Here is a 24,120-nt window from a genome sequence, read left to right as displayed (position 1 = left end):
CACGGGCCAACGCTCTAACCGCTGAGCCAAACCGGCCAGGGCCTGTCATCTTCTTGTAGGCACTTTCAGAAATTGTATCAAGTTCAACCTTTATTATCCTTTGTGGTTTTACCATCATTTACAACTCACTCCCATTTCTCAAACTTACTTAAATTCATTTCCCTTTTACTACTCTCTGTATTTCCACAGTCCTTAGATTTCTTAGTTACTAGAAGATAGAAATTACCAATATAAAATCTATACCTGTCCTCTCATATTTGCAAGGCTACTTCTTTTTCCTTATTCAAAGTATTAAAGATTATTCCTCCAGGATTCATTAGGTTTTCTTGATTAATTAGGAGAATACTTGCCTCCTTCAAGCATTATCCTATATACCTCAAATATAAGTCTCAAAAATCTAAGAAACCCCACTCAGATCCTGAATGTTTACTATTCAAATGAACTCACCAATGAGGTTAGCCATATATGTATACATAAGTCAAGTAATAGTGATTTTTCCGATGCCATTCCATTAAAATACACACGATTAAGGCAAAAAATAAAATAAAATTCTTATTTTTCTAAATCTCTACAGTTTCTCTTTTGATTATGGAAGTTATATGGTGTAGTTCAGGGACTTACATAAAACTGAGTAAATAAAAAAATGTTTTTTATTAATCACATGAAATTAACATGACATCCCATTAAGATTGAACCAGGATAAATGATATTATAAAATTTACATTTCTCACATCCATTTCGAGGAAAATAGTACATAGCAGGGCTCCTGTAGGTCTTATAAACTGATTTCAGTAAACGTTTTTTACTAGTAAACATCATTAACATATATTCTCAAACTGTGCGAAGGAGGAGTTAGAAAGGCATCTATAAAATCTACAGTGATAACACTGGCAGGACTAGAACTGTTTTGTTGGGAATGTTAAGAACCACGTTTCTGTGTTACCTGTTGTTACATCAGTGCACCTCTTCCACTGATAAGGCAACTTGCCTGCAGAGGGTGCCACAATGATTAGCAAGTTTAAGTAAGAGATGTTTGATCAGGACTCAAATAAGCTTCCTTTCCCAATTTTGTCTCTTTTAGAGCAGAAATAAATAACTTTGTCTTTTGTAGGTAAGAACACTAATATTTTGAAATTCAGCTGCTGTAATCTAACTCATAATTAAAAGGAGGATGAATTATTATTAGGAATAATACTTTGAAATACTTAGTTTTTAAAATACTAAGGCTTCTGAATAACTTCTCAAACCTATCTTTCCATTTTGGTACATACTTGCTAAACAGAACACACTAGATCTGTACTGTAGTCATTTCTTCTATCAACTACATTGTGCCCTCAATAAGGATGAGAGCTGTGGTTTCAAACAATTTCTACATAAAAAACATCTTTAGTTTCCTTTTCACTGAACTGAGATGTGCCCCCAATTTCTGTGCCCGTGAAAGATAATTTGAACACGCATATAAACTTGCATACACACGTGTGCTTATATGTATATTTAAAGGAAGTTACTTTTCCCACTAGAATAAAACTAGACTACAGGACAACTCTGTGAAGACAGTTTGGTCTTCCTTAGAAACCCTCCTCTAGGTCGAGGAAGGCAGGTACAGTTCGCTGAAGGAGGTGATGAGGCTGAAGTAAGTCTTCTCGTCATCTGTCAGTCCTGCATTACCAGGTCTCACCACCACAGCGACGTGCACATCTGCTTCTTCAGCAGCACTGGCCTCTGTGAAAATCAAAATATATGTCAGAAATGTCAAAATGTGATCTTTGAGATTTGCTTCAAAGTAATAAGGGGGATTGTGGGACTGTAAGAAACAAGTTTGGCCCTGATCTGATACTTGCTGAAGCTAGATGGGCACATAGGTATTGACTATATTAATCTTTTACATAATTTAAAATGTTTCTGTAATAAAAAAATTAATATATAATTGTACTTGACTGGAACAGCAATGTATGCAGACTTCCGAGCTGTATTAAGTACATATAAGTGCAGGAGAAGGCCATGTTCTGTCCACACCTTTGCTCCATTCCCTCTCATTAGTCCTACAGAGAAATGAGCTGTTTCCCAAAGGGCAGCCTGTCAGGAAAAATACCAATACCAAGTAGATATGGGAGACATGGAATCCTAGGACCTAATCAGACCAAAATACCTGCTCTCACATCGGGAACTCAATCATGTCACAATCCCTGACTAGACTGCACATCTTTTTTGCCTGGCAAATTCCTAGTCTTTGAAATTCAACTAAAGTATCTCATCTTCCAGAAGCACTATTAGAGCATCCTATGTGCTCCTTCGACACCTTTAGCTCTACTGTAACAACATGAGTTGACAGTTATTATCTGTTGTCTCTCTCCTTCCTCAATACAGTGTAATCAGTGACTTCATGGGGATAGAAATAAAAATAGGATTAGTAAAATAAAACTAGGTAAGCTAGATATTGCAGGAAATACCTCTAAAATACCTTGGGTTATATATCACTCCGCTTTGTTTCCATCTGAAAGATAGCAGCTAATATACAAATTTAGCACCTACTAGGTACGAGGTACTGTTTGTTGTAGGAACAGATAATAAAAGCAAGCTCCGGCCTTCATAGAGCTCCCATTCTCATCTAAATCTTCACAACCCAGAGGTAGTTAGTATTACCACCCCGACTCTACAGATATGGAAATTGAAAGCTAACAAGTGACAGAGTAAAGTTGAAATTTGCTAATCTCACTCTGTGGTCTGTGTTCTAGAACAAGGGTCAGCAAGTTACAGCCTGGCACTTGTTTTGTAAATGTAATTTACCCAAGCTGTTTCCAAAGGTTTTACCATAGGACCTGCCTGTCTTGCATCCTGCTTCTGAGTTTCCTAAAATCTCTCAAACAAGCAACATCTGGTCTCAGCAAGCCCCATACCTCACATTAAGTGGCCCAGGCCTGGCACTAGAAGCAGCCAACCATGGTTCATACCTTGGCTTTGCCTGGCACCTCTAAGCCCAACACAAGAAGCAGCCATTGGCAGATCACTTTGCAGGTTATGCTGAGTGACCTCGGGTAGAATGCAGGCAGAGGCTAACCTTGCCCCAGAGCCAGCACACCCAGTGGACAGCTTCAGACCACATCGAAACACCACCACCCAACCACCTCCACAAGTGACACACTCAATGAGTAGACTCAGTGGGTACCAGAGCCCTGATGAAGTAAGTCTTGCTCTGTGTGGTGGGCCCCTACTCTGCTGATCTTCCAAGGGAGTCAGAAACCAGTGGTCAGTAGGCACAGCCAGTCCTTGAATCTGATCAGCCTGAGTAAATCCCTCCCATTGACGTGCCAACAGCAATCAAGACTCAATTACAACAGAAGGGTGTACAGTCCACACTAGAGGTGCTACTCGAAGGCCCAGCTGGGGTGATCAGGGAGGCTGTGCCACTGGACCCTACAGGACACCTACAATAACAGGCAACTCTACGAGGCCTAGGAGACATAGCAACTCTACCTAAAACATAGAAACAACCACAGGGAAGCAGCCAAAGTGAGGAGACAAAGAAACATGTCCCAAGTGAAAGAATAGAACAAAATTCCAAAAAAAGAATTAAACAAAATGGAGATAAGCAATCAATCAGATGCAGAGTTCAAAACACTGGTTTTAAAGATTCTCAAGGAACTTAGTGAGACCTTCAAAGAAATTATGGAGAACTCCAAGGAACATAGTGAGAACATCAACAACATGAAAAAGGACCAGTCAGAAATGAAGGAGGCACTAACTGAAACAAAGAATAATTTACAGGGAATTAATAGCAGAGTAAGTGAAGCCAAGAAGCAAACCATCAAATTGGAATATAAAGAAGCAAACCAATCAGAACAGCAAAAAGAAAAAATAATCCAAATAAATGAGGACAGTTAAGGAGCCCCTGGGACAACTTCAAGCATACCAACATTTACATCATGGGGATGCCAGAAAGAGAAGACAGAGCAACAAATTGAAAACATTTTTAAAAATATGATGACAGAAAACTTCCTTCACTTGGTGAAGGAAATGAACACACAAGTCCAGGAAGCACAGAGAGTCCCAAACAAGATGAACCCCAAGAGGTCCACACCAAGACACATCATCATCAAAATGCCAAAGGTTAAAGACAAAGAGAGAATCTTAAAAGCAGCCAGAGAAAAGCAGTTAGTTACCTACAAAGAAGTTCCCTTAAGGCTGCCAGCCGATTTCTCAAAAGAAACTTTGCAGGCCAGAAAGGATTAGCAAGAGATATTCAAAGTGCTGAAAAGCAATGACCTACAACCAAGATTACTCTATCTTGCAAAGCTATCATTCAGAACTGATAGACATATAAAGAGTTTCCCAGACAAAAAAAAGCTAAAGAAGTTCATCACTACCAATATTTTATGAAATGTTGAAAGGTCTTCTTGAAGGAGAACAACAAAAACATGAACAATAAAATAGCAATAAACACATATCTATCAACAATTAAATCTACAAACCAAATGAACAAGCAGAACAGAAACAGACTCACAGATACAGAGAACATTTTGCTTGTCAAATGCGAGAGGGCAGGAGGGATGGGTGAAAGAGATGAAGGAATTAAGTACAACTTGGTAGACTGATAAACCTCAAAGGAAAGGGGGAGGGAGGGCGGGATGAATTAAACCAAAGAACTTCTATGCATACATACATAACCAACGGACATAGACAATAGTGTAGGGAAGACAGGAAGGGGCTGGATTCGGGAAAGGGTTCAATGGGGGGAAAAAGGAGGGACATCTGCAATACATTCAACAATAAAGATAAGTTAAAACAAAAAAATGTCAGTTGTTTCTAAACCTTTGGAAAACAGTAGCAGCATCTGAATGGATAAGGGGCAGTGGTGTTGAGAAAAAGTAGTTCCCAAAGAGAGAAGTGGAACAGCTGTGTCTTCCTCTTACACCTTCAAGTGTCTATTTGCTGCTCTTCCTATGAAACGGCTGTCACTTTCCCAAGGCAAAAAGAAAAGTGCTCAACAATTCCCTTCTCAGCAAACTCTGTAGATGCCATTCATTCCAGCAGAAGATGCAGCTGCCTCCTACTCCCCACCAGTTCCCAGCCTGAATGCCTCAGGCACAGCTTTCCTCCTCGGCAATCCAGGATCTCCACCAAGCTGAGCCATCATGATCCACAATCCATGATCAACGATCCACGTGGGACCTGACACTACCTAATGACTGTTCCACAGTCAGCATCTTACCCAGATCACCACAGGGAAAGTTTATTCCTAAGCATGTATTTCCTCTAGTCATATAATATTGAGACAATTGATACTTGTTGACTTAAAACCCTGGACCTCTTTTCTTTCCTCCAAAGGAGAGTCTTTCAGTTCTCTTTTATGCTTAGGTATTATTTGGGACATCACTTAGTCTTCCACTCTGCCTTGGCGATAGAAGTCTGGGCACGTGGTTCCAAAATACAGGATCAGAGATAAACAGACAAGAGCTAGGCAGGCAGCCAGCTGCCTGGCCTTGTCCCAGCTACAGATGGGCCCAGTTCTGGCCCTACTACCTACCGAGTGTGAGGCTGGCAGAAGTCTAGGGGCAGGAATAAAACCTCTTTGTGGAGTACTTGGAGGAAGCCAATTTCATTGTGAGGCCAACTTGGGGATCATCTCTAGTCTGTAAAAAAAATGGAAACAATTTCTGGGACTATAACCTAAGGAAATGACTTAAGGTGAAAAGACCTGAAATTATGGATGTACTATGATGGCAACCAGGCCAAAAAAAAAATGTGGCTAAAAACAAGACTATGAAGAAACTATAAGTGGTCTTAAGACAGGGATTGTAATTTTTTTTTTTCCTTTATTGATTTTAGAGAGAGGAAGGGAAAAGGAGAGATAGAAACATCAATGAGAGAGAACACTGACTGGCTGCCTCCTGCATGCCCTCTTTTGGGGATCAGGCCTGTAACCTAGGCATGTGCTCTGACCTGGGATCGAACTAGGGACCTCTTAGTGCATGGGTCAATGCTCAACTACTGAGCCACACCAGCTAGGCAGGGACTGTAATTATTAATGCTAATGAAAAAATGGGGGATAGGTCGAGGGTCTGGGGAATTACAGAATGCTTGGGACAAGCTGACTTTATGGCGAGCTCCCATCATAAAGCAGATCCCTAATTCTAAGTCTGGGGAAACTTACCATTCAAAATGGTAAGGAGCCCTAGCCAGTGTGGCTCAGGTGGTTGGAACACTGTCCCATCCATGGGAAGGTCGCAGGTTCAATTCCCAGGTCAGGGCATATACCTAGGTTGCAGGTTTGACCCCCCAGTTGGGGTATGTATGGGAGGCAACCAATCAGTATGTCTCTCTCACACTGATGCTTCTCTCTCTCCCCCTTCCTCCTTCTCTAAAATCATTTTTTTAAAATACTAAGGAAATTAAGCCCAGCCAGTGTGGCTCACTGGCTGAGCATCGATCCATGTACCAAGAGGTCGCCGGTTCAATTCCCAGTCAGGGCACATGCCCAAGTTGTGGGCCTGATCCCCAGTGAAGGGCATGCAGGAGTGGCCAATTGATGTTCTTTCTCATCAATGTTTCTCTCTCTCTCTCTCTCCCTCTCTAAAAAAAAAAATCAATAAAAAAAATTTTTTTAAATAAAATAAAATACTAATGAAATTAAATGTAGGACAAACCAAAGATTTTTTTTCTTCCATACTCGCCCGAGGATATGTTTATTGATTTTGAGAGAGAGAGGAAGGAAGGAAGAGAGAGAGAAACATCAATCGGTTGCCTCCCATACACACCCTGACTGGGGATCAAATCCACAACCTTTTGGTGTTTGGGACAATGCTCCAACCAAGCCACCCAGCCAGGGCCAAATCACAGACTTTCATCTCTAACAGCTCCCTTTATGTGAATGAGTCAAGAAAAGCAATTCATAGATTAAACCAGACAAACTCACCAGAACAAGGCCTGTCTCCTTTCATAAGGAGCAAAATGACCATTCCTCACAGAAACTGTTGACGCATCCCTAACCTATGCAGACAATAAAGTGACCTCCCCACCCTACCATCTACACCCCAAGAAACCATTCAAGGAAGAAGGTATACTATAGTTCTGATTCAGCAAAAGGTTTCTATTCAGAAATATGATAGGCAAACACAGTTCCAAGTAGAGGCCAGGTGAAATGCTTGTTGATGGTACACTGAAGTAGCCTGGCTACCTAGTTACACCACAAATCCTGAAGCAGTGTGTCCGTTCATCTGCCTGTCTCCCCTTCAGTGCAGTCAGATATGCAAACTTTCCAAGATGTAGAAAAATGAGATACCAGTTTGCAGAAACTCCTAGACCCTGAAGCCAACCCAAGCGAGGACATGAGGATCAGGGGCTGATTGCCACTAAATACTGTCTATCTTGGTCAAAAATTCCAGTCTAGGTTCACCAAAGTGTGAAATTTAACAAAGGTATTAACAATTACTGAATGTCTACTGTATATCAGGTTAAATTAAGCCTTTTTTTTACCCCCCTTTCTCTGAAAAACATATTATAGCTTCTTGAAGGCATTAGATGATTTGTGCTGGTTAAGATTTGTTTCAGAACCGCGTAGCAAATTAGTCCCTGCTTATCATATACCTACAACTCTTCCCTAACACAACAGATCAAAAGGTCAAGGGTTAGCAGTAAAAAAAAAAAATGCTATCTTTAAACAGGTGAATCATGATGCCTGGGGGACTGAGACAGTCCTAGGGAAGGCAGGGATGAGGCTCCTAGTCACCACTGGGCAGTGTTCACCAATCAAATGACAAGGCAAAATCACTCAAACTACAGAGTTCTCTTTCTTTTTTTGGTTGAATATGTACATGTGATCTCATTGCTTTTAAATATATTTGATGTAGGTCCACTGTGACTTTACTGTCCTCACCTAGCCATGCACCTGCCATCATATTCTTTGCCTGCATGCTCATTCCCACAATGATACCCCTAACTCACGCTTTCTTATTTCCCATTTCACGTGTGTGTGTGTGTGTGTGTGTGTGTCTAGAGGGACTGGTAAGGAACAATGGACAAGGAGTTAAAATGAGAAGAATTAGTCTTTCCAGTGCCACTTTCCTACACACAACCCCCAAGAATGGGTAAATGGAGGAGGCAAGTTGGCTGGCTTACTGCTTCTTTTTATGAACCTTTCATTTTCCAAGGGTTCACACATAAACTTTCTTTAAAGAGGCAATGTGTCTGCAATGCCAGGCTCAGCTCCCATCCTGGAGTAAGAAGTGAGATTACTCACCTAGAGTAACATCTGTCAGAAACAAGATGTTGTTGGTTGAGCACCCAATGCTGCTCGCAATCTTTCGATAACTCTCACTCTCCACTTTGTGTCCAATCTTGGTATCAAAGTGACCATCAACAAGCTGAATAAAGAAAATGGGAAAGACCGATGCTATAAATATACTTGTAACCTGGACTCCTTTGTCTCTCATCCCTTTCCTTGGAATATACGACAATCAGCGATTTCACTCACTCAATATACAACTGAAAAACTATTTAACAGAGAACTCTGGTACATAAAAAATTTTATAGCAATAAACATTTTAAAGGAGAAAACTACCAATTTAACATATATTAAGGTCATTTTACAATCTACTTGCTTTTCTTTCATTAGCATTAATTTTTTTATCCAAAATATTTAAAAATATATATGTTCTACTTTCTACCCTTAAAATACCATTTGTACTCAAACTACTTACTAGAGTACATTTTACTCCTGACGAAAGATTCTGAACATTTCCCTTTGATCCCAGAACGAACAGATTTCTTTAACCCACCTCATTAATAAGCTGTTACTTTATTTTCAAGAAACTTTCATTGTTCTAATTAAAACATTTTGACATTCTACTTAAGAGCTAGCATATATCTTTGCCATCTTAAAAATAATTGGAACGAAATTTGTAACCTGCTAATTTAACCAACAGTGATTAAAATAAGTCCACATTAAGAATCAGCTTTTACATGCCCTGGCCAGATTTGCTCAGTGGTTAGAGCGTCGGCCTGCAGTCCGGAGAGACCCGGGTTCGGTTCCCGCTAAGGGCACGTACTTCGTTTGCAGTTTGACCCCGGCCCTGGTTGGTCGTGCGGGTGGCAGCCACTCGATGTGTCCCTTCACGTTGATGTTTCTCTCTCTCCCTCCCACTCTATCTGTACAAAAAATGGAAAAATATCCTCGGGTGAGGATAAAAAAAAAAAAGAATCAGCTTTTACAATGTGATCTGAATTTTTTCAGAACTCTTCACAAACCAAAAAACAAGCCTAACAATCACTCAAAGATAAATTAGGGTAGTTTTCATATTACGATTTTTTAAAATTTTTAAAAGATTGGTTTTGCATATTTTTTCTCTCAAGTCTGCCTCATTTAGTAACTGGAGAATAAAGTTTTATTATTGAACTCAATGTGTAATTATTATGTCCTGTGTTCATCTTATTTTGTTATACCAGACAGACCAGAAAAGAGGTTTACATATGTATTCAGAGGACAATTGTTACCAATAATTTAAAAACTTTTTGTTTTTCTTTCTCTCCACTACTTCTCTCTGTCAAAATCTTTAAAAAAATTATTACTACTTCACTCGGCTGGTGTGGCTCAGTGATTGAGCATCAACCCATGCACCAAGAGATCACCAGTTCGATTCCCGGTCAGGGCATATGCCCAGGCTGTGGGCCAATCCCTAGTGGTGGACATGCAGGAGGCGGCCAATCGATGTTCTCTCTCATTGATGTTTCTGTCTCTCTCTCTCTCCCTTCCTCAGTCTCTAAAATAAATTTTAAAAAAAGGTAAAAAAAAAAAAAAGGCAGGAAATAATTAAAATGATTATGACAATCTCCAAAGCCAAAGTGTTCTATGTATATAGTAGCTCAATAAATATTTATTTAAAAAAATAATTGGCTACCCTGGCCAGTTTGGCTAAGCAGTTAGTGTGTCGGCCCACAGATCAGAGTCCCGGGTTCAGTTCCTTCTAAGAGCAGGTACCTTGGTTGTGGTTCATCCCCGGCCCTGGCTGAGGTCGTGTGGGTAGCGACCAGTTTTTGTGTGTTTTTTTTTTAATCCTTACCTGAGGACATTTTTCCATTTTTTGTTCAGGTAGAGTGGGAGAAGGAGAGAGAGAGAGAGAGAGAGAGAGAGAGAGAGAGAGAGAGAGAGAAACATCGACATGAAAGGGACACATTGAGTGGCTGCCACCCGCATGACCAACCAGGGCCATGGACAAACTGCAACCGAGGTATGCGCCCTTAGCGGGAACCAAACCCAGGTCTCTTGACCACAGGCTGACGCTCTAACCGCTGAGCCAAACTGGCCAGGGCGGTAGCATCCAGTTGATGTGTCGCTCTCACATCAATGTTTCGCTCTTTCTCTTCCCCTCTCTCTCCCTCCTGTTCTATCTGAAATGCAAAAATGTCCTCGGATGAGGATAAAAAGTAATAAATAATAATAATCATCATAATCATAATAATAATTGGCTGCCCAACTGGTGTGGCTCGGTGGATTAAATGTCATCCCATGGACTGAGAGGTCCAGTTCAATTTCTGGTGAGGGAAGATGCCCGGGTTATGGGCTCAGTCTCCAGTATGGTTATGTAGGAAGGAGCTGATCAATGTTTCTCTCACATCGATGTTTCTCTCACATCGATGTTTCTATCTCTCTCTCACACCCTTCCTCTCTATAAAAATATAAAAAAATAAACATATTTAAAAAAAATAGTTGGCTGAATTACCTACTGTGTATCACTAAGTTCACTGTTACTGAGTTATCATTTCTTTTTGAATCCCTAAATGTAATCTCTTGTTCCAATGACTACCTGTCCTCCAGGGGGCGAAGGGATGGTAAGATGGAGAGGCTAACAAGAATTTCATGCCCTGGCCAGTTTGGCTCAGCGGTTAGAGCGTCAGCCTGCGGTCCAGAGAGACCCGAGTTCGGTTCCTGCTAAGGGCACGTACTTCGGTTGCAGTTTGTCCCCGGCCCTGGTTGGTCGTGCGGGTGGCAGCCACTCGATGTGTTCCTTCACGTCGATGTTTCTCTCTCTCTCTCCTTCCCCTCTCTCCCTCCACTCTATCTGTACAAAAAATGGAAAAATATCCTCGGGTGAGGATAAAAAATAAATAAATAAAAAGAATTTCATGAACAAGAAATTTATAACAGGTGGACTTAACTTATAATTGTTTATAATAATGTACTCAGTTCTCTTACATAAAAATGCTGGTTTGGCTCAACTAAAACCTGTCTCTCTCCAAAGTACCAGAAATAATCAATCCACCTTGCACTCTGCTGCAATCAAGAAATCCATTTTGGCCCTGGCCAGTTTGGCTCAGCGGTTAGAGCATCAGGCTGCAGACCAGAGAGTCCCAGGTTCAGTTTCCACTAAGGGCACGTACCTCGGTTGCAGTTCGTCCCCGCCTCCAGTTGGGGTCGTGTGGGTGGCAACCAGTGTTTCTCTCTTTCTCTTCCTCCCTCTCTCCCTCCCACTCTATCTGAAGATAAATGCAAAAATGTCCTCCGCTGAGGATGAAAAAAAAATCCATTTTGGGTTTTTTTGGATAGTGGCATATGTCACTATTTTACATTTTACCTGCTACTTTAAACAATCAAAAGAAGCATGCCATTAGTTTCCCCTGGGTTGACAATTTCCTAATATTGGCAAGATAGCTAATTTACAAGTTAGTTCAAGTCTTCTTAGCTGTATTTTAGATATGCTTCTAGTATGACCATCATGAGTATCACTTAGGTGAATGTTTAAAAAACGCAAACTCCTTGCCCTGGCTGGTTTTGCTCAGTGGTTAGTGTCGCCCTGCGGTCCAGAGAGACCCAGGGTTGGTTCCCACTAAGGGTGCATACTTCAGTTGCAGTTTGTCCACGGCCCTGGTTGGGTTGTGCAGGTGGCATCCACTTGATATGTCCCTTTCACGTCGATGTTTCTCTCTCTCTCTCTCCCCCTCCCTCCCTCCCTCCCTCTCTATCTGAACAAAATATGGGAAAATGTCCTCGGGTGAGGATTAAAAAAAACACACAAACTCCTGCCCTGGCTGGTTTGGGTCAGTGGTTAGAGTAGGCCCGTGGACCAAGGCGTTGTGGGTTGGATAATGGTCAAGGGCATGTACCTTGGTTGCAGCTCGGTCCCCGGTCCTGGTCAGGGTCGTGTGGGAGGCAATTGGTTGATGTGTCTCTGACATCGATATTTCTATCTTTCTCTCCGTCTCCCTACTTCCTTTCCACCCTCCCACTCTAGCTGAAAATAAATGGAAAAATATCCTCAGGTGAGGATTTAAAAAAATAAAGCAAAAAAAACAAATGCAAACTCCTGACTCCTCACCCCAGGCCTGCCAACTCAGATTTGCTAGGAAGCAGGGCCCAGGGATCTACATTTTAAAAAAATATATTTTTATGGATTTCTGGGAGGGAGAGATAGAAACATCAGTGTTGAGAGAGAAACATTGATCAGCTGCCTCCTGCACACTCCCTACTGGGGATCGACCCCGCAACCTGGGCATGTGCCCTGACCAAGAATAGAACCAGGACCTGTCAGTCCATGGGATGATGCTCAATCCACTCAGCCACACTGGCTGGACAGATGAGCCTTATGCTCAACAAAGTTTAAGAACCTTTGATGCAAAGAATGATCACACAGAAACATTTCATTCTTGCCTATAATGTATTCCACAGATTTTCTATTTCCCTTTACAATGTGCTTAGCATATATAAATGCAATTATCTGAACGCTGATTTAGCTTATTACTGTAGCATATATTCTTTTAACATTTTATTTCATGCTTTGATAGTGTCAAAGAATAAAGTAATCAGGCAACCTACCTCAAGAATATCTCCCTCTGTAGAATGCCCAAATAACAGTTTCTGTGCTTCTACACTCCCTGAAGAATAAATATACACCTTTATTCCAGCTTCTTTCCACTTTCTGACTGCTGGAACTACATCTTCAAAGAACCTAAAGGGAAAACCAAGTTCATATGCAGGAACATATTATCTTGCCTGATGAAAACCAGTCAAAATAGTTGTCACAAGTTTCTCTATTCGTGTCCAAATGGTCGCCATGAGAAGTGACGCCATGAGACTGCATTGCAGATCTAGTAAGAGTGTTCATGGAGTTCAGGATCACAGCAGATCAGAAGCAACAATTTAAGTAGAGAGGAGAAATGGTTTTGACAGCCCCTACTAACAGTCAAAAGTGATTACACATAAAGGGATGAACTACTAAAGTGATTTTTTAAATTCCCAAGGAACTAAGAAAAGCAAAAGCAAACAATAATACTGTACTTTTATGTAATCTCTGATGTAATGCATGACAAGAAAAGGTTAAATTATGTCCAGTGTGCCTTAAGAAAGCATGGGGATGCTTTTAGAAAGATCTGCACCCGAACAAAAGAAGAAATGTTTGATGGCCCAAAGCTATCCATCTTTGATTAGCTAGAAAATGGACCTATATTTCTTGAGAACTAAGAAAACGTCAAGTTTTATTATACAGAAAAAAAAAATCATGTAACAAATCAGATAAGAGACTTGTACCATCTCAGTTGCTGATCAGCAAATAGTGTCTGGATGGCTGATTCCTGACACTGTCTTGTTTACCAAATTCTACGACATATTCAGTGGTGGCAATATCATAGGAGATGGGCGAACAGAGAAACACAAGGAAGTTGGGATGTGGAGCTAGTCATCCTTAAAAGATTAACTGAAAAATGTCAGAGAGATCTTTAAATGGATAAAACAACTTAATATCTTGCACTAATTGAAGAAAAGAGATCCACTAGTTCAAAACCAGCACACATGATTGGGAGTTACTCTGTGTATTTTGCAATCATGGACACAGAATTTTTCCATGTTGAATATGCAGATTGTTACTACTCCAAAGCAGGGCTTAGAAATCTAAGCTTATAAAAACATCCCTGGTTTTATGACCAAGAGAAGGAAGGGCTAAGTACTTTGAGCATAGTCTCCAGGCTCCACTCTTTTGAGTGATGTACAAAGTTATCTATCTGCTATTCCCAGATCATTGGCCTACCTTGAAATTCCAATGCTTCCTTTAAAAGATGGAAGCCCCTTGTAAAGTATATAAAGGAATGACATCTCATTTGCAACAACAAAAAAAGACACACAGGCAACTGGAAATAGTCTTGGATCTTAGGGTTTACATCAGGCAATGGCCTAAAATGCTTAGTGGCAGTGTCTTATTTAGAATTTCTTGAGCTTCTGGTCAAGATGGCGGCGTAGGTAAACGCGGTATCACGTTCTCCCACAACCACATCAAAGTTACAACTAAACTACAGAACAACCATCATTCAAAACCACCTAAAATCGAGCTGAACGGAAGTCCTACAACTACAAAATTAAAGCAGCAGCCACATCGAGACTGGTAGGAGGTGTGGAGGTGCGACAGGCTGGTCCCACACCCACGTGTGGTAGAAAAAAATTAGAAAGAAGGACACCTTTGCTGGGAAGGTCCTCCCTGAGGGGTCCCTGTCTCACACCAGGCGCCCAGCTCAGGGTTCCAGGGCCAGAAAGAGAAGTCCCCATAACTGCTGGCTGGAAAAACCAGCGAAGGTTGAGGGAGCCTGAGGCTACTCCTCTTAAAGGGCCCGTGCAGGGACTTACTCGACTCACACCCTCCAGGATCCAGCACAGGAAAGGAAGCTTGAAAGGCACCAGAGACATATGGGGAAGAATTGAGTTGTTTGGCATTGGAGTGAGGGCTGGAGAGGCAGCTTTATCCTGGACAGACGTGCTGTCAGAGGCCTTTGTTACTTTGGTGAGCCCTTCCCTGGGGCGGCAGGCAGTAGCCTATCTGGGACTCCAGCAACCTGGCTCACACTGTTTGCCCCACCCTGATGATTCCCTGAGGCCCTGCCCCACCCAAATCTCAGGCCCACCCAAACTGTTCCCAGTTGCTTTACCATAGGATTGGCCTGTCTTGGGTCCTGCTTCAGGTTTTCCTAAATTCCTTCAAACAAGCAGCATCTGGTCTCAGCTAGCCCCATACCTCTCACTAAGTAATACACAGAAACAAACAGGGAGGCAGCCAAAATGAGGAGACAAAGAAAACAAGTCCCAAATGAAAGAACAGAACAAAACTACAGGAAAAGAACTAAGCGAAATGGAGATAAGCAACCTAACAGATGCAGAGTTCAAAACATTGCTTATAAGGATGCTCAATGAACTTAGTGAGGGCCTCAAGAGCATAAAAAAGTACCAGTCAGAAATGAAGGAGGCACTAACTGAAATAAAGAATAATTTACACAGAGTCAATAGTAGAGTAGGTAAAGCCAAGAAGCAAACCATTGATTTGGAATATAAGGAGGCAAAAAACACCCAATCAGAACAGCAAAAAGAAAAAGTCCAAAAAAATGAGGATAGTGTAAGGAGCCTCTGGGACAACTTCAAGCATGCCAACATTCGTATCTTGGGGGTGCCAGAAGGAGAAGAGAGAGAATAAGAAATCGAAAACCTATTTGAAACAATAATGGCAGAAAACTTCCCTAACCTGGTGAAGGAAACAAACATATAAGTCCAAGAAGCACAGAGTTCCAAACAAGATGAATCCCAAGAGGCCCACACCAAGACACATCATCATCAAAATGCAAAAGGTTCAAGACAAAGAGAGAATCTTAAAAGCAGCAAGAGAAAAGCAGTTAGTTACCTTACAAGGGAGTTCCCATAAGACTGTCAGCTGATTTCTCAAAAGAAACTTTGCAGGCCAGAAGGGAGTGGCAAGAAATATTCAGAATGATGAAAAGCAAGAACCTACAACCAAGATTACTCTATCCTGCAAAGCTGTCATTTAGAATCAATGGCCATATAGTTTCCCAGACAAGGAAAAGCTAAAGGAGTTCATCATCACCAAACCATTATCATATGAAATGTTGAAGGGTCTTCCTGAAGAAAAAGATAAAAAATATGAACAAACAAAATGGCAATAAATACATATCTATCGACAATTGAATCTACAAACAAAATGAACAAGCAGAACAGAAACATTCTCATAGATACAGAGAAATTTTGTTGGTTGCCAGATGGGAAGGGGGTTGGGGGAATGGGTGAAGGGATTATGAAGTACAAATTGGTTGTTAGACTGACAAACCTCAAAGGGAAAGGGATTGGGGGGTGGGAAGAGATAAACCAAAGAACTTATATGCATAACCAATGGACACAGACAACAGTGTGGTTTGAGATGGGAGTAGGAAGGAGGGGATCAATAGGGGGAAAAGGAGGAACATCTGTAATATATTCAACAATTAAGATAAATTTTAAAAATAAATAAATAAAAGAATTTCTTAGCAACATCACAGTCATGAGTCACCTTCTGAAGGCATGCTCTCAGGAACTCTACAACCAAGACAAAGGGTCTGTGAAACGTGCTCAAAAGAGTGGCACCGTTGACACTTTACCCCCAAAGTGATAGGGTACATAATTTTATAGAGTTCTTACTTCTCTAACACAACAGAAAACAGGTAACCTAATGGTCCTGGGAAGCAGTCAAACAGTGCTGTTACTCTTATGCAAAGAATCAAATATGACTTAGTTCAAGAAAGTCACCATTTTCTGGGACACAGTTTTAAAACTGGATTAAAAGTCTTTCAACCATCCCACAAAACCAAACATCAGGTTTGGGAAATTGAGCTGGGTGAAATGCTTTATCTCAGCTTTAAAAAGCAAAATACTCACTTGTTAGAATAATAAGAAGGTTGATTTTTCTATTTTACTAATCATGCAACACTGGAGAGAGAGCACTAGTGAAAAATGCATTTGGTTTTGAGGCTGGTAATATATTCAGAGTCACGTGAGCAGCTACATACTCTGCTTTCACGCGCCCCGCTGTGAATGCTGCCCTCCACATGTGGCCCTGCAGCTGTTTCAGCGCTGTGGTCTTTCGGTCCAGAGACATCTGCCAGCACACATTATCTACCACGGCCTGGATCATCTGTTGCAGGTCATCTGCCCCATTCTCAGATGCAGCAGGGATTGGAACAGCCCCATCCAGGTGGGAGTCCTCTTCAGCCTTCAAGTCATAAACAAATGAAGTTTGTTTCTTACTTATGTGAAAAAAGAGTCCTTAAAATGAGACCTGAAAAGCAAACTGACCAACTTTCTCTGACTGTCATTGGCACCAAGCACTGTTACAAATTAAAAGTAACCTACACATTGGGGCTGATCTGAATGATTCCTAAAAGAAATAGATTCTAATTAATAATTTACATTACCATTCCAATGTTGTTAAAGCTGAAACATAAATTGAGGCATGTATGTGAGAAAAGAGGTGGCACATGATAAAATGACATAGCAAGACCTGGTTTGTTGCTTCACTTATTAGGATCAACAAACCAGGACTTCAATTAAATCTGATCATTTTCTCCACATTATAACTGTGGAAAGAAACAAAGAAAATCTTTAAAATTAGTTCATGCCTGGAACTCAATGAAAAGAAGCTAGTGAAGTAATGGTTCACATTCAGCCTCCTGCTATCTCTCACATCTTACAAAAACTCTAACAGCTATTTGTAATAATGACAATGTGACAATGCCTATGTCCAACCTCTAAGACTCAATGATATATATATCTGACAGCGAGGGACTATGCATGTTTCAATAAGAGTTGAGACCACAAAAAAAGTAGGGGAGGGGAGTGTTTCAGACCAACCATTAGTTATTGAGAAACTCCAACAATCCCAAATACCCCATGCCTCAAAGGATATGATTATATTTTCCAATTCTAGCTTCTAACATTAAAAATTTCAGAGCATCCCACATTGTCCAATATAGAAAATTAACTAGAAAATAACTGCCACAGAGCTATCTCTGCACAGTATGTAAGATATTTGCCACTGAAGTAATTTTAATTAAAAAACAACACAACAAAACAGGAGTTCCACAGCACACAATATGAAAGGGAAAAAAGAGAATGAAAACTGGGCAGAGAGCAGAGCAGAACACAGCACCTGAAAGTCAGGCAGGTATGAGGGCTGGGCCAAGTGTGAGCTGGGATAAAAGGTCTGGAGGCGGTGTGTGGATGTGAGGGCCCAGGAGCACTGTGGCAGGGCTCAGCAGGGGCTCATGCCAGGAGGCAGAAGAGAATTAAAATGACTGATAAGGTGCTGTTACTCGGAGATAAACGTTAATGAAAAATGTGAAAAGACAGTACAAAACCTTTTGCAATCTACCCAGGCAGGGCTTGAGCATGAGTCTCTAAGCATCCTTATTTCTAAAACACTTGGGAATGTGGAAGCAATGGAATAGAAATATCCCAACCTGTTTCCTCAAAAGACTGACATCCTGCTGGCACTCATCTTCTTCCCAATGTGTCTGCAAATACTCTTTAACATTTTCTTTGATGTAAGGAAATAAAACGTCCTGGTAAAAGAGTAAAAGAAAAAACAAGAATTAGCTTTAGTCATTTGCATGGGATCAAGTTTTTCAACAATCTCACCTTAGCTAATTGTAGCAAATAAGCCACTGAAAATATGAGAATTGCAGCTGTGGATACATGAGTGAGAGAAACCAAAAAAAAAAATAAACAGATAAGAAATCAGTGAATTGCCCTGGCTAGTTTGGCTCAGCGGTTAGATCGTCAGCCCACAGCCCAGGGACCCAAAGCCCACAAACTGAAGGGTCTTGGGTTCAATTCCTGGTCAAGGGCATGTACCTGAATTGCAGGTTCGATCCCCAGCCACAGTCAGAGTTGTGCAGGAGGCAACCAACCAGTGTGTGTCTCACACTCAATGTTTCTCTCTCTCTATCTGCCTTTTATCACTGTTGATGCTGATAATTTGTTCAGGTTCTTTTTGAGTTGGTCTGATTGTTCCTCCCCTTCTTTAATTTGTTTTTCTTTCCATCTTCTAATGCTTTTGGATTCACACCTCCTAGTATTGTGTGTGTGTGTGTGTGTGTGTGTGTCCTCTAATCTTTTGGTTGAGGTGGTTACTTTTATTATTGTTGACGTTGATATTTGGGGGGGGGGGTTCTTTCTGGTCTGGTTTTGCTTTGTTTTGTTCTGTCAACACCTGCATAATGGTTGGCACGACAAGGTCAACAGGATCAGGGTTGAGACTCATAGTTAACAACCCTGAGGACTGAGCCCACCCACAAAAGGACAGAAGTAATCAGGACTCAAATTTAGCCCGGCCAGTGTGGCTCAGTGGTTGAGCATCAACCCATGCACCAAGAGGTCACCAGTTCTATTCCCAGTCAGGGCACACGCCCAGGTTATGGGCCCAATCCTCAATGGGCGGCATACAGGAGGCGGCCAATCAGTGTTCTCTCTTATCGACGTTTCTATCTCTCTCCCTTCCTTTCTATCTAAAAGCCGTAAGAAAAAAGAATTTTTTAAAAACCCAAATTCAACAGGAGAGTCGATAAAGCACACACAAGGGTCATTCGTAGAGCGCTCAGATCAGAAAGTCAAGGAGACTACTCTACTGGGTCCCACAAAAAGGCCACCACACCAAATCTGGGAGGCATAACAGTCTTATCTGATATACAATGACATGCCTATGAGTCCCAATCCACCTCACCTGGCCCTGAGCTACCAGAAAGCTAAAATGGTGAGACAAAGAAACAACCCCCATATGAAAGAAAAGGAGGAATCACCAGAAAAGGAACTACATTAAATAGAAGCAAGCAGTTTGTCAGATAAATATTTCAAAGCAGCCCTGGTTGATTTGGTTCAGTGGTTAGAGCATCGGCCTGCGGTCCACAGAGACCCGGGTTCGGTTCCTGCTAAGGGCATGTGCCTCGGCTGCAGTTTGTCCCGGCCCTGGCTGGGTTGTGTGGGTGGCGGCCACTCAATGTGTTGTCCCTTTCACGTCGATGTTTCTCTCTCTCTCTCCCTCCTGCTCTATCTGAATAAAAAATGGAAATATGTCCTTGGGTGAGGATTCAAAATATATATATATATATATTTCAAAGCAACGGTTTTAAGGATGCTCAAACAACTTAGTGAGAAATATAAGCAACTTAATGAGAACTGCACCACAATAAAAAAAAGTAGAAGTTATGAATGAAAATCAAGTGGAAATTAAAAATGGCATAGCTGATATACAAAATACCTTAGAAGGATTCAATAGTAGATCCGAAGAAGCTGAACACCGAATCAGCGAAGTTAGAAGACAAGGTAGAAAAAAAGCACTCAATTAGAGCAGAAAATAGCAAAAAATAAATAAAAAGCAAAAGAGTTTAAGGGAGCTTTGGGACAACAAGAAATGTAACAACATTTACATCATAGGGGTCCAGGAGGAAAGGAATCGAAGAAATGAATAGAGAACTTGTTTGAAGAAATAGTGACAGAAAACTTCCCTAACCTGGTGTAGGAAAAAAACCCACACAAGTCCAGGAAACACAGTCTCAATCAAGATGAACCCAGAAAGACCCACACCTTAACATATCATAATTAAAATGGAAAACATTAAAGAAAGGATCTTAAAGCTGCAAGAGAGAGACAAAGTTACCTACAAGGTAGCTCCCAATAGAAACACTGCAAACCAGAAGGAGGTAGCGTGAAGTATACAAAGTAATGAAAAGCAAGGGTCTAAATCCAAGACAACTCTATCCAACAAAGCTTTCATTCAAAATTGAAGGTGAATTAAAGAGCTTTGCAGAAAAACAAGTCTAGAGGAATTTACTACCACCAAACCAGTACTGCAAGAAATGCTAAAGGGACTGTTGTAAGAAGAAGAAGAAGAAATATAGAGACAGGAACATAGGCATAAAATAAAAATGGCAACAAATAAGTAGGTATTAATAACCTTACATGTAAACAGCTTAAGCACTCCAATCAAACGACACAGGGTAGTTGACTGGATAAGGAAATATGACCCATATACATGGTATCCACAAAAGACCCACCTCACAACAAAAGATTCACACAGGATGAAAGTGAAGGGATGGAAAAATATTTTTCCATGCAAATGGAAATGAAAAAAAGTTGACGTAGCAATACTCATATAAGACAGACTTCAAAATGAAGGCTGCAATAAGAGTCAAAGAAGGTCACTATATAAAATTAAAGGATGGATCCAACAAGAGGATATAATCCTGTTACACAGATATGCACCGAATATTGGAGCAACAAAATATATTTAAAAACTGCTGGAGGACCTCAAGGGAAAGACTGGCAACAATACAATCATAGCAGGGGACTTGAAGACCCCACTGACATCACTGGCTAGATCGTCTAGAAAAAAAATTAACAGAGTCCCTAAACAACACACTAGATCAACTAGATTTAATTAATATTTATAGGATATTTCACCCCAAAGCTGGAGAATATACATTCTACTTAAGTGCACACAGAACATTCTCAAAGATAGACCACATGTTAGGACACAAACTAAATCTCTACAAGTTTGAGAAGACCGAAATCCTATCAAGCATCTTCTGAGATCACAATGACATAAAACTAGAAATCAATTACAATAAAAACACTCAAAAACATTCATTCCTGGTCAGTTTGGCTCAGTGGTTAGAGTGTAGGCTTGTGGATCAATGGGTCGCAGGTTTGATTCCAGTCAAGGGCATGTACCTTGGTTGCAGTTTGTCCCTGGCCCTGGTAAAGGTTGTGCAAGAAGCAACCAGTAGATGTGTCCCTCTCACATCAATATTTCTCTCTCCCTCCCTGACACTCTATCTGAAGATAAATGAAAATATCCTCGGATGAGGATTAAAAAATAAGAATAAAAACATTCAAACACATGGAAACTATAAAGTATGTTATTAAACAATGAATGTGCTACCAATGAGATCAAGAAAAAAATAAAATCTTTCTGGAAACTAATGAAAATGAACACACAACAACACAAAATCTATGGGACACAGTAAATGCAGTCCTCAGAGAGAAGTCCATAGCAATACAAAGAAACAAGAAACAAGAAGTTCATAGCAATACAAAGAAGCAAGAAAAAAATTCTAATAAACTATTTAACCCTACAACTTAAAGATTTAGGAAGAGAACAAAAAGAAAAACCCAGAGTTAGTATAAGGAATTAATAAAAATCACAAAAGAAATAAATGACAGACTAAAAAAAAATACAAAAGATAAATGAAACCCAGAGCCGTTCTCTGAAAAAATAAGGTTGATTAACCTTTAGCCAGACTCACCAAGAAACAAAGAGAGAGGACCCAAATTAAAATCAGAAACAAAAGCGGTGAAGTAACAACGGACACCACAGAAATACAAAGGATTATAAGAAAATACGATTAACAATTATATGCCAACAAATTCAACAACCTAGGTGAAACAGACAATTTCCTAGAATCATAGTCTTCCAAAACTCAACTGGGAAGAGTCAGAAAACCTGAACAGACTTGTAACAATTAAGGAAATAGAAGCAGTAATCAAACTCCCAGCAAACAAAAGCCCTGGTCCGGACAGCTTCGCCAGGAAGTTTTACCAAACATTCAAAACAAGAACTAACACCTATTCTCAAACTATTTCAAAGAATCCAAGAGGAAGGAAGACTTCCAAGCTCTTTTCATGAGGTCAGCATAATCCTAATCTCAGAACCAGATAAAGACACTACAAAGAAAGAAAATTACAGGCCAAGCCCTGGCCGTTTTGGCTCAGCGGTTAGAGCGTTGGCCTTCGGTCCAGACAGACCCAGGTTTGGTTCCCACTAAGGGCATGTGCCTCGGTTGCAGTTTGTCCCCAGCCCTGGTTGGGTTGTGCCCGAGGGGGGGGGGGGGGCGCGAGCGCGCGCAGCCACTCAATGTGTCCCTTTCACGTCGATGTTTCTCTCTCTCCCTTCCAATCTATCTGAACAAAAACTGGAAGTGTCCTTGGATGAGGATTAAAAAAAAAAAAAATTACAGGCCCAAATCCTTGATGAATATAGATGCTAAAATCCTCAGCAAATTTTTAGCAAATCAAATCCAGTAATATATTACAAAAATTAAACACCATGACCAAGTGGGATTTACCCCAATGATGCAAAGCTTGCACAATATTTGATATACCACATAAACAAAATGAAAGATAAAAAGCAGATGATCATATCAATAGATGCTGAAAAAGCATTTGGTAAAATCCAACACCCATTTTTGATAAAAACTCTTGGCAAAGTGGGAACAGAGGGATCATACCTCACCATAATCAAGGCCATATATGACAAACCGACAGCCAGCATCATACTCAATGGGCAATAACTAAATGCATGTCCCTTAAGAACAGGAAAAAGACAGGGATATCCACTTTGGCCACTCTTATGCAACACAGTACTGGAAGTCTTAGCCACAACATACCTGAAGAAAAAAATAAAAGGTATCCAAATTGGAAAGGAGGAAGTGAAAGTGTCATTATTCGCAGATGCGCCGGGATATTGTACACAGAAAACCCTAAAGATGCCACCAAAAAACTACTAGATTTAACAAATGAATTCGGCAAAGTAGCAGGATACAAAAATGAACATCCAGAAATCCTTGGCATTTTTATTACCAATAATGAACACACAGAAAGAGAAACTAAAAAAGGATTCCCACTTACTACTGCAACACAAAAAATAAAATACCTAGGAATAAACTTAAACAAGTAAAAGACCTGTTCTCGGAAAACTACAGGGCATTGAAAAAAAAAAAGAGGAAGATATAAAAAAAATAGAAGCATATATCAACATCATTAAAATGTCCACACTAGCCCTGGCCGGTTTGGCTCAGCGGTTAGAGCGTCGACCTGCGGTCCGGAGAGACCCGGGTTCGGTTCCCGCAAAGGGCAGGTACCTCGGTTGCAGTTTGTCCCCAGCCCTGGTTGGTCGTGCGGGTGGCAGCCACTCGATGTGTCCCTTCACGTCGATGTTTCTCTCTCTCTCTCTGTTCCTCTCTCTCCCTCCCACTCTACCTGAACAAAAAAATGGGAAAATGTCCTCGGGTGAGGATAAAAAAATAAAAAATAAAAAAAAATTAAAATGTCCACACTACCCAAAGCAATCTACAGATTCAGTGCAATCCCCATTAAAATACCAATAACATATTTCGCATATCTAGACAAATACTCCAGAAGTATATATGGAACCAAAAAAGACCCCGAATAGCCATAGCAATCTTGAAAAAGAACAAAGTTGGAAGGATCACAATTCCGGAAATCAGGTCATTCCACAAAGCCATTATAATCAAAACAACCTGATACCAGCACAA

General features: G+C 40.7%; 1 protein-coding gene across 3 annotated transcripts in view; it reads right to left on the bottom strand.

The window, feature by feature from the left end:
• The window catches only part of ENOPH1 (enolase-phosphatase 1), a 49,276-nt gene that overhangs the window by 1,246 nt on the left and 23,910 nt on the right, over positions 1-24,120 (bottom strand). The window contains exons 2-7 of one of the 3 annotated variants that reach the window (XR_004959306.1): positions 18,250-18,351; positions 16,801-17,003; positions 12,806-12,938; positions 8,237-8,360; positions 5,525-5,630; positions 1,678-1,722 (exon numbers count right to left, since the gene is read on the bottom strand). Coding sequence is in view for 2 of the 3 variants with exons in the window: in XM_036259529.1 (XP_036115422.1) it covers positions 1,583-1,722; positions 8,237-8,360; positions 12,806-12,938; positions 16,801-17,003; positions 18,250-18,351 (702 nt within the window). In the remaining variant the exon portion in view is untranslated. Of the gene's footprint in view, positions 1-683; positions 1,723-5,524; positions 5,631-8,236; positions 8,361-12,805; positions 12,939-16,800; positions 17,004-18,249; positions 18,352-24,120 lie in introns of those variants that run through there. The other 2 variants (XM_036259533.1, XM_036259529.1) reach the window with 2 other exon arrangements.

The sequence above is a fragment of the Molossus molossus genome, unplaced genomic scaffold, assembly GCF_014108415.1.
Source record: "Molossus molossus isolate mMolMol1 unplaced genomic scaffold, mMolMol1.p scaffold_m16_p_1, whole genome shotgun sequence".
Lineage (NCBI taxonomy): Eukaryota > Metazoa > Chordata > Mammalia > Chiroptera > Molossidae > Molossus > Molossus molossus.
The sequence above is the reverse complement of the archived record's forward strand: the minus strand, read 5'-3'. Positions and strand labels throughout refer to the sequence as shown.